The sequence below is a fragment of the Rhinopithecus bieti genome, unplaced genomic scaffold, assembly GCF_001698545.2.
Source record: "Rhinopithecus bieti isolate Rb0 unplaced genomic scaffold, ASM169854v2 scaffold_79532, whole genome shotgun sequence".
Classification (NCBI taxonomy): Eukaryota; Metazoa; Chordata; class Mammalia; order Primates; family Cercopithecidae; genus Rhinopithecus; species Rhinopithecus bieti.
The window spans coordinates 460,782-475,892 of NW_016830370.1; the positions used below are offsets into that span (position 1 = coordinate 460,782).

The 15,111-nt window shown below is 64.1% G+C and overlaps 2 protein-coding genes across 3 annotated transcripts in view; one reads left to right on the forward strand and one right to left on the reverse strand.

Annotated features, from left to right (window-relative positions):
- IDUA (alpha-L-iduronidase) overlaps positions 1-15,111 on the reverse strand; it is a 16,773-nt gene extending 1,662 nt beyond the window's left edge. The window contains exons 1-10 of the mRNA XM_017865409.1: positions 14,865-15,111; positions 14,123-14,263; positions 2,542-2,627; positions 2,250-2,357; positions 1,828-1,923; positions 1,510-1,712; positions 1,230-1,409; positions 906-1,122; positions 449-661; positions 236-357 (exon numbers count right to left, since the gene is read on the reverse strand). Coding sequence (XP_017720898.1) covers positions 236-357; positions 449-661; positions 906-1,122; positions 1,230-1,409; positions 1,510-1,712; positions 1,828-1,923; positions 2,250-2,357; positions 2,542-2,627; positions 14,123-14,263; positions 14,865-15,022 — 1,524 coding nt within the window. The 5' untranslated portion in view covers positions 15,023-15,111. The remainder of the gene's footprint in view (positions 1-235; positions 358-448; positions 662-905; positions 1,123-1,229; positions 1,410-1,509; positions 1,713-1,827; positions 1,924-2,249; positions 2,358-2,541; positions 2,628-14,122; positions 14,264-14,864) is intronic.
- Positions 4,859-14,410, forward strand: SLC26A1 (solute carrier family 26 member 1). Of its 2 annotated transcripts, none has more exons than XM_017865408.1 (3): positions 4,859-4,877; positions 10,350-10,952; positions 11,718-14,410. In XM_017865408.1, the coding sequence occupies exons 2-3, from the start codon at positions 10,377-10,379 to the stop codon at positions 13,245-13,247; spliced, it is 2,106 nt and encodes a 701-aa protein (XP_017720897.1). In that variant the 5' UTR covers positions 4,859-4,877; positions 10,350-10,376; the 3' UTR covers positions 13,248-14,410. The 2 variants fall into 2 exon arrangements, with proteins under 2 accessions (XP_017720897.1, XP_017720896.1); XM_017865407.1 differs by lacking the exon at positions 4,859-4,877 and adding an exon at positions 7,980-8,794.

The following is a 15,111-nucleotide window of genomic DNA, read 5'->3' on the forward strand; positions in this document are numbered from 1 at the left end:
CCGCCGGCGGGGAAGGGGCGCGGCGCCGCGGCCACCGGGTCCTGGGCGCAGTGGCGGGTCCTCAAGGTTCTCCAGGGGGGCTGGGGACGCTCGGCCCGACCTCAGGGCGAACGCCCCCGGCCCACCGCTCTGCCTTCTACCCACACCGCCTCGGGGCCCCCGCCCCGGGTCCTCACCCCCCACCCACCCTCCTGGGACCCGGGCCCAGCCCCTCGCCCCTCCGCGGCCCACCCACCTCGGCCGCGCGCATGCGCCGGAACTGCTCGGCAGAGGGGAAGACTGGCCGGCCCAGGCGCCGCCACTCGCCGTCGGGGCTGCAGAGCTGGTTGTCCAGGTAGCGCGTGACGTAGACCAGGCCTGCGGGGCCCGACGCTCAGGCCTCGGCTCTCCGGGCCACCCCCTCCAGAGCCCTGGCGGGGCCAGAGACCTCCCTGGGACCCCAGCTCACCCGGGCCGGGGGGCACCCCGCGCAGCCGCACCGTCACCGCGACGCTGCGGTTAGGGTGGGCGCGGGTGTCGTCGCTCGCGTAGATCAGCACGGCGGCACGCCAGGCGTCGGCTGGGCCCTCGGGGCGGTGGGCGCTGGCCAGGACGCCCACCGTGTGGTTGCTGTCCAGGACCGTCCCGGCCCGAGACACCTCGGCCCAGAGCTGCTCCTCGTCTGCGGGACGCGGGGGCCGTCGCCGCGTGGGGTCGTTGCCCCGCCGCCCCCCGACCCAGGACCGGGCCTCCCACCACTCGCTCCCCCTGCCCTTGGTGAAGGAGTCCCCAGGCCCTTCCACGCGGAGGCCGACCCCGGGAAGCGCGCGGCTGGAAGAGGCGTGCTCCCCGCAGCGGGGCCTTCGCAGGAGCCGCTCCCCAGCCTGGAAGGCCCTGGCCGGCCCACCCCAGCAGCCTTGGCTCACCCAGCAGCGCCAGCAGCCCCATGGCTGTGAGCACTGGCTTGCGCAGCAGCTGCACGTGCGGCGGGCGGGTGTTGTTGACCTGGAAGCGCGCGGTGAGCGTGCGCTGCACGAAGGGGTGCGGGTGGTAGCTCAGGAAGGCGTTGTCGTTGCTAAGGAGCGCGTAGGGGATGGTGGAGCTGGTGTTGGCCAGTAGCAGGTTCTGATGCTGGGCGATGACCTGCGGATGTCCAGGGCTGCTGGGACCGCGAGGCACGGCCACAGCTCGCCTGTCCTGTTCCAGGAGGAAGGTGGCTGGGGGGCGCGCAGGGCGTTGGGCCGGCCCACCTTCACCACCATGGCCGCATAGGTCACGTCAGCCCTCCACGGCTGCGGCAGGGACCAGCCCACCAGCGGGTCCGCCTCGTCGTTGTAAATGGGGGTGTCCGCAAACTTGGGGAAGAGCTGCCCGATCTGCTGCGCGACGGCCTTCTCCTGCTCCAGGATGGAGATGGAGCTGCGCGCACCCTGTGGGTGGGACCGCCTCAGTACCACCAGGGTCAGCGCCTCCCCGGGCACCGCCACTGAGGGCGCAGAACCCCGGGGCGGGAGGAGGAGTAGGGCGCACCTTCCTGTGGAGGGAGATGTAGTCCAGCCGCACGCCCGCCTCCCCGGTGAAGAAGTTGGTACCGTCGTGGCAGTGGCGCAGGAGGCCCCAGCTCAGCGGGGATCGCGGTGGGGTGTGGAAGGAGTCGCCAGGGCCTCCCAGCCGCAGGGCCGGGCTGGCCGCGCGCAGACCCTCCGAGCAGGCATCATAGTAGTTCAGGAAGCCTGGACCAGGGGAGCGCTGCGTCTACACCTGCCCTGGGGACCAGCGGCTTAGCCGCTGCACCTGCCTTCCTTTGCCCACTTTCAGCCGGGCAGGATCCCAGGAAGTGGTGCACACCTTGCATGGTCATGGAGACGTTGTCAAAGTCGTGGTGGTCCGGCTCGTTCCACGTCTCGAAGTTCCATTTGGAAACATGCACCAGTCCGTACCTACCTGCAGAGGAGCCCTGCTGTTCCCCCAGCACAGGTGAATCTCGCCTCAGTGACTCCCACGGAGGGCGGGCGCAAAGTGATGAAGGGCGTCTGACTTAAGATGAACCCCACCTCCACACAGGTCAACCTCCTGCCCCACATCAGGAAGCCCTGGCTCAAAGGGATCCAAGACCTGGGCGGTGGCCTAGGTGATAGAGGTGCAGCCTGCCCAGGAGTACCCCCCAGCCTGGGGCCCAAGGGCCTGCACCAATCAAGGTGCAGGTATCCCTTGTCCCCACCCCATACCCCCTCCCACCCCGCTCCCGCCAGGGGCCTGTGCTCGCCCACCGATGTATCTCCTGGCCAGGCTGGAGACCAAGTCCTTCCATTCAAACACCTGCTGCTTGTCCTCAAAGTCGGTGAAGTGGCCTGAGGCGCTGCCCATCAGCTCAAACCCTGGAACACAGGAGGGCTGCCCCACTGCCCACCACACACGACACCCATGCTCTGCCAGGTCTGTGCTCCGGCACCAAGGCCAGCCCTGAATGGACATCCAAGGACCCGGAGGGGCTGGGTGAGGGAGAGGGTAGGCAGGGCAAGGGGGTGCAGGAGGGCTGGGAGGGCAGAGCCCACAGCTCACCTGGGAGGAGCTGGTTCTCCCTAAGAAGGTCCAGGTACTCGTCCAGGTGGGTGAAGTTGTAGCTTGGGCCCTGTCCAGTGGACCCCCTGCAGAAGGACAGTCATCGTCAGGAAGCAGGGTGCCCACACAGCTCCATGCTCCAGGCTGGAACCGTGGCCACAACAGAGCATGTGAGACCCTGCAAGGTGCCACCCGGGACTCAGATCCCGGCTTCCGGACGGGCCCTTCCCCTTGGAAAATCATCAACCCTATGAAAGCCGAGTGTGAACTAGAGTATCTGTACATGGAGACCCCCCAACCTGACACCATCAAGAGATGGAAGACTTGGGGTGGGGGTTCGCAATAGCCCTGAGGCTCAGTGGGACGAGGCAGGCAGGTCCTGAGGGGCAGGGGCCAGGGGTCAGGAACTAGGCAGGACCTGGTGGGCAACCCACCCTGGTTCTCTGTACCTCCTGGAGGCCCAGGAGTGCCCCATTTCTCCTCCCACACCCCAAGAGGCAACATGGGTGGGCAGGAAAGGGAGAAGGCGGCTGCCCTGCCACTGCACTTGTAGACGGGGCTGAATTTCCATAGGGCCTACGTTCCAAGGGGACAGGCATCATCGGGGAATGGGAATCTTTGGTGAAGGGGATATGATAGGGAGTGAGGAGCCTGATGGCCAGCGAGGGACCTCTCTGAGGAGACATCTAAGGCTACCACACAATGGGACTGGCCAGCAGGAAGACGTCCGGGCAGCAGATGGCATCGCCAGTGCAAAGGCTCTGGAACAGGAATGTGCACATGATAATCAGGGAGTAGGGGGGCAGCTGGTGGGCCTGGGACAGAATCAGAGTGGATATCACAGGAGATGAGGCTCCACGGCGTCTGGAAGTGACTGCTTTGAACATGGGACCCTGACCAGGAGCAAAACAGGGATGCCTTTCAGGATTCTGAGTGAGCAGTGCCAGGGCATTTTTCAAGGATCCCTCTGGCAGCTCACTGGAGTCAGGGTGGGAGCTGAAGACTGGCTGGGGACCATGGTGGTGGCCCAGAGAGGTATGGTGCCCAGACTGGGTGGTGGCTGTGCAGGTTGTGAGCAGAGGCTGGAGCAGATGGACTGATGAGGTTTGAGGTGAGCTGGTGCGGGGGTATGGGAGGTGGTCCAGGGCAACTGTGGATTTCAGCTTGAGCAGCTGGGCGGGTGGATGAGCTTGCAGTGAGACTGGTCTCGGTTTTGGCCATGTGGAGTTGGACATCTGAGGGTGAACTGGGTGAGGAGGCTGGTGTGCAGGGGTCTGGGGCTATGGGTGATGCTTCTGGCCTGAGGGAAGGGGGATGGGGTGAATGGAATAGCAGCCAGCCTTGAAGCTGGAGAAGCAGAGACCAGGCTGGCCAGGCTGGCATTCCTGCGGATGCCACGCAGAAGGTGAGCACCTCCTATGACAGCTGGGTTTGTGCCCCATCTGCAGTGATGGGGGATGGGGTTACCACCGTGGATTGGAATCTGGCCCTATACAGGTCCCTGTCAATCTCCCCATGCCACAGCACCCCCAGCTCCACAGCAAAGGTCTGGACACCTCAACGCCTCCCTTCTGGTCCTCCCACGGTGTAGAAGATCAAGGCAGAGCCTCAGCCGGAGTCTACAGCCTTCAGGTGTGGGCTCCTGCTCTGCCCCGCCTCTGCTGGTCCCCACCTGCTCCTGTACCCAGGGCTGGGCGCCCAGCAGGAAGCAGCAGGAGTCCCTGGCGTCCACCCCACCCAGCCCCTACCACCTCCCGTCTCCTCTATCCAAAGGACACAGTGGTAGCAAAGAAGTAACTTGAGAAGCACTTGGATAAAAATTGAATGCCCAGAAGGCGCATTCCAATGTGCCACGGAGTTGGAGTAGCAGGACACGGTAACCTGGAGGAAAGTGAAGGCCCAGGTGGGCTTCAGGATAGCCCGGCGGCCCCTGACACTGGGGCTAGCGGGGGGGAGCCCCAGCATCAGAGATGTCCCTGGCCTGACACCCAAGGTGCCCGAGTGTCATCTGGCAGGGCCAGCTTTGCAGCGAGGGGAGCCCGGGACAGAGATCCCCGCCCCCAGGCCCAGGAACCCCGGGGTCGGTCTACAGGCCCCAGGCCCCACCCTCCGCCTGGCCCCCATTGGGACGAGCTGGGCCGGTGAGATGGAGCGCGCAGCCCACCCCCAGGGCCGAAGCTCTGCCAGACCCCGCTCCGGGTGTCGCTGGGGCCGCGGCGGCCGCACAACGCGCTCATTCACCGCGCGGCCGCGGCTGGGCGGCCCCTTGGGGCCTCGCGTCCCCGCCCCCGGGCCTGAGCGCGTGCGGCGCGAGGACCGCGCGGCTGCCGGGCCTGGTGAGTGCGTGGGGCGCGCGTGCTCAGCGGTGGGAGCGCGGGGCGGGGCCGCGCGTGCATGGGGCTTCGCAGGCGGTGGGGGGGACACCGCGCGGGGTGGGGAGCAGGGCCGAGCGCTCCTGAGGGTGAAGGAGAGTGTGGGTCAGGGGCAGAGGCTGGGATCGCTGGGCTGGGGGCGCAGGGCGGGCACAGACCTGCCTCTTGGGAGAACCTGCAATTGTGGCCAGGACGAAGGGGACGCAGGTGATAGAGGGTGAGGGCCGGGGCCTCCTCTTCTCCAGACCTTGGAGCACGCCCACCCGCGGGAGGGTCACTGGGAATAAACTTGGGTCCGGTCCCAAAGCCCTGTCAGCCGGGCTTCTTTCCACGGGTGGGAGGCAAGGATACGAGGTCTCCTTTGCCAGTAAATTGACTCCAATGTAAAAGGACTAATTTAAAGACAAAACTAAGGAAGTAAGTGTGTGGCACAAAACTGGCCACGGGATCAGGCTGGAGGGCAGTTCAGGCAGGTCCCAGTTGCTGGGGCCAAGCAGGGAAGGAAGGTGTCGGCAGCCCTGTGCATGCACTGGCTTGGGGTAGAATATGCTACCCACTCTGGACCCCTGGGCACTCAGCCTTTGGGCCTGACCACAGGGCAGCACCAGCCACTGCCTCAGTGCTCAGAGAAACTGAGGCAGAGACACGTGGGAAGGGGGCAGGTCAGACCCCAAGGATCCTATAACGATGACCTCACCTGCTTTCGACACCCAGCCTAGGTGGGGACTAAAAGGGCCTAAGGCCCAATGCCTGCAGAAGACCCCTGAGGCCAGGCCCCTGCAGTGTGGCTGAGGCTGTTCCTGAACTATGCTCGCCTGCCTAAAATCTCACCATGGGTCCCCACAAGCCAACCTCTGGACACCTCCACCACCCTTCCTGGAGGTGTGGAGGGGGGAAGGGCCACCTCCCACTCGAGGTTTCTCTGAGGCCCCAGGTGACACTGCCCACCCTACCCTGCATGCAGGCATCTGCACTGGGCGCCCACCCCTGCTCTAGCACCCAGGTCCTCCCTGGCTCCTTTAGGGAGACCTTGAGAGAGCAAGCCCAGCCCCCTGGGTCTCCCCAGTTCTCCAACAACCCTTCCGGTGGCTGCACCCAGAGAGGTCCTTAATCTGTCCCAGGGAGGGGCCTGAGGCCCTGCGTGACTGCCTTACCCCACCCACTGGCCAACTGCTTCTTACAGCACAGCTCCCAACTGCTGGGCAAACAGCTGCTTCCCAGGGACCACTGGGGCCCAGGTTAGGCTGGGGTGGGAATGAGGGCTCATACTCTGGAGGACAGGGCAGGGGCTTTGAGGAGAAACGAGACTTGGAGAGGGCATCCCAGGTGGAGGCTACGGGGGTAGGAGACCCTGGAGCCTGTTCAGCCCTGCCCGCATCTCATGCTCAGGGGTACAAGCCCTGGAGTGTTCAGCTCTGTCCACATCTCACACTTAACGGTGTCTCCTACTGTGGCCATCCCAACTACATTCCACTCCCATTTCACCTCCAAATTGGGGGACTGCAGCCCAGTCTTCCCTGGGCCGATCCAGGGCTGTGGGGAACTAGCAGGGCTTGGCAGACGGCTTCCACGAGGAGGTACCTTTGGTGGAGTGAGTATCCAGGGACTCCTCCCTCTGGGGCTCCACCCCATCAATGTCTGTGTCCATGTTCTGGGGGAACAAAGCCCCAGCACATCAGCTGGTTCTGTGAGACCCTCGGCTTCAATCCCACGTGGACAGGAGAATCAGAGCTTGTGACTTCTGTTCCCAGGACCGAGTCAGGCTGCCCAAGGTGCCAGGGCCGGCTTGGCTTTCCAGCCCCACCTGAGGGACCCACCACAGCCTCCTGGCCTCCCTTGGGATGGGAGAGCACTGAGGCCTGCAGCCCCTTGTTACACTCACCCTCTGGCCACAGGTGCCCGGTGCAGGCTCCCAACCAATACTCACTGTCAAAGTGGCAGGGCCGGGGCAGGGGGACCTGAGGCCCCAAGGAATTTTTTTTTTTTTTTTGAGACAGAACCGGCCGGGCATGGTGGCTCACACCTGTAATCCCAGCACTTTTGGTGGCCGAGGCAAGTGTATCACGAGGTCAGGAGTTCAAGACTAGCCTGACCAACATAGTGAAACCCTGCCTCTACTAAAAATACAAAAATTATCCAGGCATGGTGGTACATGCCTGGAGTCCCAGCTACTCAGGAGGCTGAGGCAGGAGAATCGCTTGAACCCGGGAGGCGGAGGCTGCAGTGAGCCGAGATTGTGCCACTGTACTCTAGCCTGGGCGACAGAGCGAGACTCCGTCTCAAAAAAAAAAAAAAAAAAAGACAGACTTGCAGGCTGGAGTGAAGTGGTAGAATCATACCTCACTGCAGCCTGGACCTCCCGGGCTCAAGCGATCCTCCTATCTTAGCTTCCCAAAGTGCTGGGCCAGTGATAACATTTTTTTTGAGACAGGTTCTTGCTCTGTGGCCTAGATTAGGGTATAGTGGCACAATCATACCTCATGGCAGCCTCGAACTCCCGGGCTCAAGTCATGCTCCCACCTCAGTTGCTTGAGTATCTGGGATACAGGCACACACCACTACACCCAGCTAATTTTTTACTTTTGAGTTTTGTAAACGTTGGAGGGCAGGGGTTGGCTGGGCATGGTGGCTCATGCCTGTAATTCCAGCACTTTGGGAGGCCGAGGCGGGCAGATCACGAGGTCAGGAGATCAAGACCATCTTAGCTAACACAGTGAAACCCTATCTCTACTAAAAATACAAAAAAATTCGCTGGGCATGGTGGCGGGTGCCCACAGTTCCAGCTATTCGGGAGGCTGAGGCAGGAGAATGGTGTGAACCTGGGAGGCGGAGTTTGCAGTGAGCAGAGATCACGCCACTGCACTCCAGCCCAGGCAACAGAGCAAGACCCCGCCTCAAAAAGAAAAGAAAAAAGAAAAGGTGAGGAGCGTCTCACTATGTTGACCAGGCTGGTCTTGAACTCCTGGCCTGAAGCAGTCCTCCTGTCTAGGCCTCCCAAAGTGTTGGGATTACAAGAGTGAACCACCGTGCCTGGCCAATAATTCCTTTTTAAAAAGCAGCTCACCCTTATTTTCATGTGTGGGCTTAATTGAAGTTCACTTTCAGAAATCATTTGTCTTCACACCAGCCGTATAAAGCAGGCACTGCCGGTCCCAGTCTGTGGTAGAGGGGAGGGCAGAGGAGCCGTGAGGGTGACCAGGCACTGTGGGTCGGCGCTGGGTCTGGGCAGACCAGGACTCCTGCCCCTGGCCAGTCGTGGCATCTTGACCCCCAGCAGCCCGTGCCCTTAGCAGTGAGCACCACACACAGGGCTCATGCGAGCACATACACATCTGCACACACCGGCAGCCTTGCGTTGAGCTGGCTGTCAGCCTCCACCCTGCTCCAGCTTGGACCAGGCTGGCTCCTTGCAGGACCAGGAGGGTGTCCACCAACTGGACACGGAGACCAACCCTCCCTCAGCCCCGCCTGGGTTTGAAGGCTGCTGCAGTCAACCCCAGACCCCAGAGCTGAAGGGTTGCCTGTGCTCAGTCCCTAAGCCCTCCAGACAGGGCTGCAGAGCCACAGCTGCAGCCGCTCCTGGGAGGCTGGGAGCTCATCAGAGGCCCACACAGCTCTAACTACTACGAGCCCGATTACAGTTCAACTCCTGGATTCATCGATCAGGTAACATGGCTGGATAAACCCGTGACTCAGCAATCTGTAAGTAAATAATTCAACCGCTGAGCCCAGTGCACAGACCACTGCCCGCAGGTCGGCGCCAGAGCCACCACCTCCACTCTCCCAGCCGCTCACGGGAGCCAGAGGGCCCTGCGGTCCTCAGTGGTCTTGCCAGCCCCTCGCCATCCCAGGGCCCTCTGCGCCTGTGAGGACTCCCTCAGGTAAGAACCATCCTGGGCCCAGATCTCAGTTGTAGCAGAGGCGGGCGTGGGAGCCGAGGCCAGTAATGCCCTGGACTCGTGATTTCTTAGGGGCACCCTCAGGCTCAAGGCAGGTGGCCCTACTGTACACACCTGGACCCCAGGGGCTTGGGGTGGGCTTCAGGGCATCCAAGGACCCAGTGTGGTGGGGTCTTCCAGGGACGGGGACATAACTCTTGCAATGCTGCCTGAGGGCCAGGACCCCTGCTCTGGGCTCCGGGGATGCTGTGCCCAGCCTGCGTGTGTCAACCTACCAGGCTTGACCCACTCCTCCAACACACCCCCTGAGACTGCAGCTCCCACACCCTGGGCCAGGGTGCAAATAGCAGGCTTAGCCCAGGCTGCAGGGTGTCCTGGGAACCTGGTGTCCTGGGAGCAAAGTCTTTGCCTAACATTGCTGAGAAGGGTTTTTAAAGCGAAAGTACATTGGAGCCTGCAAACGGGACAGACCCAGGGCCACACATGGGACCGGTCAGGCCTCTAAGCACCGCCTCCCTAACGCCACGGTGCTTTCCGAGGGCAAAGGAAAGGTCAGGTGCCCTTCTGGCTCTGCCGGCCCAGGGTGGCTGTGTGCAGCGGGCTGGGTCCTCTCAGCGCTGCCTTGGGACAGTGTGTCATGGCCATTCCACAGTGAGCTGGTGCAGCCTGGGAAGGGACACCTCACGTCCCAGAACTGTCTGGGCAGGGGAAACAGATGCCAGTCACCCTCCTCCCCTCCCAGCTGGCCCTTATGGGGCCCCTGTCTAGGCATACTCTCAGAATTGTGTTCCAAGGCCAAGCAGATGGGCTGGGCTGGTGTCTGAACGCTGCTCCCCCGGCAGACTTGGGGTCCTAGCACCCACAAGACTTGGCAGAGACGTAGGAGGCCTCTTCCTGAGACTTCCGCCAGCCCCAGGACCCACAGGGCAGGTTGTGGAGGGGTGGGGAAGGTGTCTCTGAGAGAGGAGGTGATGGTTTGGATGGGGAAGGGAGGGCTCTGGTGTGGGCATGGGGTGGACAGCAGGACCGTTCGCCAGCCTGGGGAGTGGGAGGTGGACGCAGAGCAGCGGGACTCAGGCTTGCCTGCACCTGTGTCCACTGACTGTGACATTCTGACCCCAGGCACACGTGTGTGTAGCAGCAGCCCAGTCTGTTCCCTCCCTGTTGGGCGGGTGAGCTTCAGGAGGCTACAGGGTGGGTTTCAGGCAGGAAATGCAGAGCCAGTGGGCCAGAGCTGAGCCTGGACAGGGTCCTGCCATGCCGCCCTCAGCACTGCTGGCCTCAGCACACCCCGTGGTATGGGCTTGGTGTCATAATCCCATCTCACCCCACGATGGGTTCTGGAGCCGCCAGAGCCTGGCGTCCATCCATACCGGGCAGGGGGCTGGGGCCTGCGCTGCCCGGAGAAGGCCCAGCACCAATCCCTGGCCCTGGGTGAGTGAGGGGTCCGCCCCAAGCGGCCCACTGCTGCCTGGGACCTTGTCGTTTGGCCCTGGATCCAGGGGCTCCTGTGACCATGCCCTCTTCTTGGCTGCAGGTTGGCCACAAGACCTGACGCTGCAGGATGGACGAGTCCCCTGAGCCTCTGCAGCAGAACAGAGGGCCGGTGCTGGTCCGACGGCAGCGCCCAGCACCCCGGGGTCTGTGTGAGATGCTGAAGGCCAGGCTGTGGCGGAGCTGCTCGTGCAGCATGCTGTGCGCCCGGGCGCTGGTGCAGGACCTGCTCCCCGCCACAAGCTGGCTGCGTCAGTACCGCCCGCGGGAGTACCTGGCAGGTGACGTCATGTCCGGGCTGGTCATTGGCATCATCTTGGTGCCTCAGGCCATCGCCTACTCATTGCTGGCCGGGCTGCAGCCCATCTACAGCCTCTATACGTCCTTCTTCGCCAACCTCATCTACTTCCTCATGGGCACTTCACGGCACGTCTCCGTGGGCATCTTCAGCCTGCTTTGCCTCATGGTGGGGCAGGTGGTGGACCGGGAGCTCCAGCTGGCCGGCTTCGACCCCTCCCAGGACGGCCTGCGGCCCGGGGCCAACAGCAGCATCCTCAACAGCTCAGCTGCCATGCTGGACTGTGGGCGTGACTGCTACGCCATCCGCATTGCCACCGCCCTCACGCTGATGACCGGGCTTTTCCAGGTGAGGAGCTCTGCTTGGGCACAGGGAGGGGCCCAGGGCACCCCCCTTAGGTACTGGCCATCCACGAGGGCAAGGCTGGGGGCAAGCACAGAGTTGGCAGAGGAGGTGCTGGCCCAAGACAGCAAGGCTTGGGCAGAGCTGAGGCGTGCCCGGGCATCCCAGGGTGAGGCACCGACGCAGAGGGGCTGTGAGTACAGGAGGGGAGGGGCATGGGGAGCCGGCCTGCTGGGCCACGGCCTGGGTGGGGGCCAGCAGGCCAGGTGTGGCTGTGGCTCAGTGGTGCCAGACTGAGGCCATGTGGCCTCCCAGGCCTTCTGTCCTAGGTGGGGTGGGAGATGGCCTCCCCACCCCTGAATGTCTCCTGCCTTGACCTTATTGTCCATCTTGGCCCCCACTGGCTCCACATCTGCATGGGGGGTAGTGGGCGCTATGTGTAGAAAGCAGGAGGAAGGGGCTACCTTCTGATGCCAGAGGTCTTAATTCTGAAATAAAATGGGCTTCTGCACGTGAGAAGGTTAGATGTGTCTGTGGCCAACTGCGTGCAGGTGTGACGCCAGTGTGGCTGTTCCAAGTGTCTGCAGGCATGAGCACGTGTGGAGCCAGAACACAGGCCCGTGTGAGGAGTCTGATTTGGAACATATGGTGCTGCAACACAATTGTCAGGCCCTGTGCCGTGACCACCACCCCTCGGGCCACGCCAGGTGCTGGTGAGGGGCACGTGGCTCCCGCCAGGCGCCTGCTGGCCTGACTGCACTCCGTCCACAGGTCCTCATGGGCGTTCTCCGGCTGGGCTTCGTGTCCGCCTACCTCTCACAGCCACTGCTCGACGGCTTTGCTATGGGGGCCTCCGTGACCATCCTGACCTCGCAGCTCAAGCACCTGCTGGGTGTGCGGATCCCGCGGCACCAGGGGCCCGGCATGGTGGTCCTCACATGGCTAAGCCTGCTGCGTAGCGCTGGGCAGGCCAACGTGTGTGACGTGGTCACCAGCACGGTGTGCCTGGCGGTGCTGCTAGCTGCGAAGGAGCTCTCAGACCGCTACCGACGCCGCCTGCGGGTGCCTCTGCCCATGGAGCTGCTGGTCATCGTGGTGGCCACACTCGTGTCTCACTTCGGGCAGCTCCACAGGCGCTTTGGCTCCAGCGTGGCCGGCGACATCCCCACAGGTTTCATGCTCCCTCAGGTCCCGGAGCCCAGGCTGATGCAGCGTGTGGCCCTGGATGCCGTGGCCCTGGCCCTCGTGGGCGCGGCCTTCTCCATCTCGCTGGCGGAGATGTTCGCCCGCAGCCATGGCTACTCTGTGCGTGCCAACCAGGAGCTGCTGGCTGTGGGCTGCTGCAACGTGCTACCTGCCTTCCTCCACTGCTTCGCCACCAGCGCCGCCCTGGCCAAGAGCCTGGTGAAGACAGCCACTGGCTGCCGGACACAGCTGTCCAGTGTGGTCAGTGCCACCGTGGTGCTGCTGGTGCTGCTGGCGCTGGCACCGCTGTTCCACGACCTCCAGCGAAGCGTGCTGGCCTGCGTCATCGTGGTCAGCCTGCGGGGGGCCCTGCGCAAGATGTGGGACCTCCCACGGCTGTGGCGGATGAGCCCGGCCGACGCGCTGGTCTGGGCGGGCACCGCGGCCACCTCCATGCTGGTCAGCACAGAGGCCGGGCTGCTGGCCGGCGTCATCCTCTCGCTGCTCAGCCTGGCCGGCCGCACCCAACGCCCACGCGCCACCCTGCTGGCCCGCATCGGGAACTCGGCCTTCTACGAGGATGCCACAGAATTCGAGGGCCTCGTCCCCGAGCCCGGCGTGCGGGTGTTCCGCTTCGGGGGGCCGCTGTACTATGCTAACAAGGACTTCTTCCTGCGGTCACTCTACAGCCTCACAGGGCTGGACGCGGGGTGCGTGGCTGCCAGGAGGAAGGAGCGGGGCTCAGAGTGGGAGGTCGGCGAGGGAGGCCCTGCCCAGGGCAAGGACCTGGCCCCGGTTAGCAGCAGGGCTGCGCTGGCGCCTGCGGCGGCCGGATTCCACACAGTGGTCATCGACTGCGCCCCGCTGCTGTTCCTGGACGCAGCCGGCGTGACCACGCTGCAGGACCTGCGCCGAGACTACGGGGCCCTGGGCATCAGCCTGCTGCTAGCCTGCTGCAGCCCCACTGTGAGAGATGCTCTGAGCAGAGGAGGCTTCCTCGGGGAGGGCCCCGGGGACGTGGCTGAGGAGGAGCAGCTGTTTCTCAGTGTGCACGACGCCGTGCAGACAGCACGAGCCCGCCACAGGGAGCTGGAGGCCACTGATGCCCACCTGTAGCAGGGCCAGGCCTGTCCAGCAGCCTCTGCTCCCTCCGGGGGCGCCCACAGCAGACATCTGCAAGTCACTGCTGAGACTCTTCCCAGGGAGGAGCCGCCCAAGAGCTGCACTCTTGTGCCACAGCTGCCCTGGGGAAACCGGGGAACCCCGACTGGGGAAGGAGGCCCTCTGATCACATGCAGGACCCAAATACTCAGAAATCAAGAACTTCTGCCTCCAAGACAGGCTGGTCCATAGTGCTGGCTGGGTCTCGATGCTCCACACCCTTGCCGTCCCTCGGCTCAGAAGGGATGGGCCTGGCCTGATGCTCAGGGTTGACATCTTATTTGAACAATGGCCCCCCAACATTATGCAGCCTCCAAGGTGCCAAGAGGACCCCCTATGCCCTGGCCTGCCTAGTGCCCATCCTGCTGGTAGGAGCCAGCGGCTCTGGCCAAGAGCATGAGGGTCTGTTTCCAGAAGGCCCCACACACCCAAGTGCCCGTCACACCTTGTGCCTTCCTGTCACAGGGTGGCCACCTGCACCAGCATCAGGGCCCAGGGTGCTGTGACCAGTAAGACCTCAGCTCAGTCCTCAGGTGCTGGCCCTGCCCAGCCCAGTCAGCAAACACACACAGGGATGCTCATGGGTGCACGAGGAGCCAGGTGCAGCGCAGCCCACCCTGAGCTTCCAGGGAGACCTGCAGGAAGCCCACCATGCCCCATGCAGGGACTCCCTCCAGCACACAGCCCTCACCCCAGCACAGCCAGCAAGGACACGGTGCTTTGGCGGAAAGTGGGGAACAAGGGGTCTTCTGAGTAGCCCCCAGCCCTGCCCCTCCCGTCTGTGCCTCTGTAAGGGGCTCTGGGATGCCCAGGCCCCACCCGTCGCCCACCTGGTGGTGACAAGCTCCAGCAGCCAGTGGGTCCGGACCTGCTCGATGCCGCGGTGAGGGACGGCGCCCACATAGGCGAGGTTGAGTTGCTGGTCCCAGCTGAGGACGTACTGGTCAGCCTGGCTGTGTGGCAGCGGGGGGCTGGGGACAGCAAAGGGGAGGCTCAGTCCCGAGCCTCAGCATGGCTGGCAGCGCGACCCGCACACACGTTCAAGCCCAGGACTGCCCGGGCGCGGGATTCAGGCGCTTCGCGTGCGCTCAGTGACTAATAAAATGACCCTTAGGGCCAAGGATGTTGGGAGGTCCCATCTTCCTGGGGAACAGGAGCGGCCGTAAGACGAGGGGCCAACGCCAGCCCTGGCCCCGGCCCTGCCAGGCAGGCGGGCCCTCAGCTCTAGGTGGAAGGAATGGGACAGGCAGGCCAGGTCCCGCTGCAGGGGCGTCCCACTCCCGGGAGACTCCTGGTTTACCTCAAAGAGCAGGATCCTGGGCATCGGTCTGGGCTGCAGGGGGCGGCCACTGGGCAAGCTCAGGGCCCAGCCCCAGGCTCACGCCCTGGCACCCACTCAGCTGGAGAGCCCACCCCCAAACACGGCGCGGGGCGGGCCTGGGAGAGCCGGGGCCCCAGAGGAGGGAGCTCCGGTCTCTGAAGCTCTCACAGTGCGCAGTCAGGGGGCGCCCGAGCTCTCCCCGTGCGACCACGGGGTCCCGGAGGCCGCGGGCGGGCGGGCGGAGCGCTCACCAGAAGCCTGTGCTTCTCCAGAAGCGCCGCAGAGGCCACAGCGCGCGGGCCGCGTCCACCTGCACCAGGTGCGGGGCCTCGGCCGGGACCACCGGGGGAGCGGCCAGGAGCGAGGCCAGGAGCGCGAGCAGCGTCGCGCGGGGGCGCAAGGGGCGCATGGCCGGGCGCGCTGGGTGACTGTGGGCCTTCGGGCCGCACTACCGATTCCGCCTCCGGATGGGAGTCTGGGCGCGCACCCCATGTGACT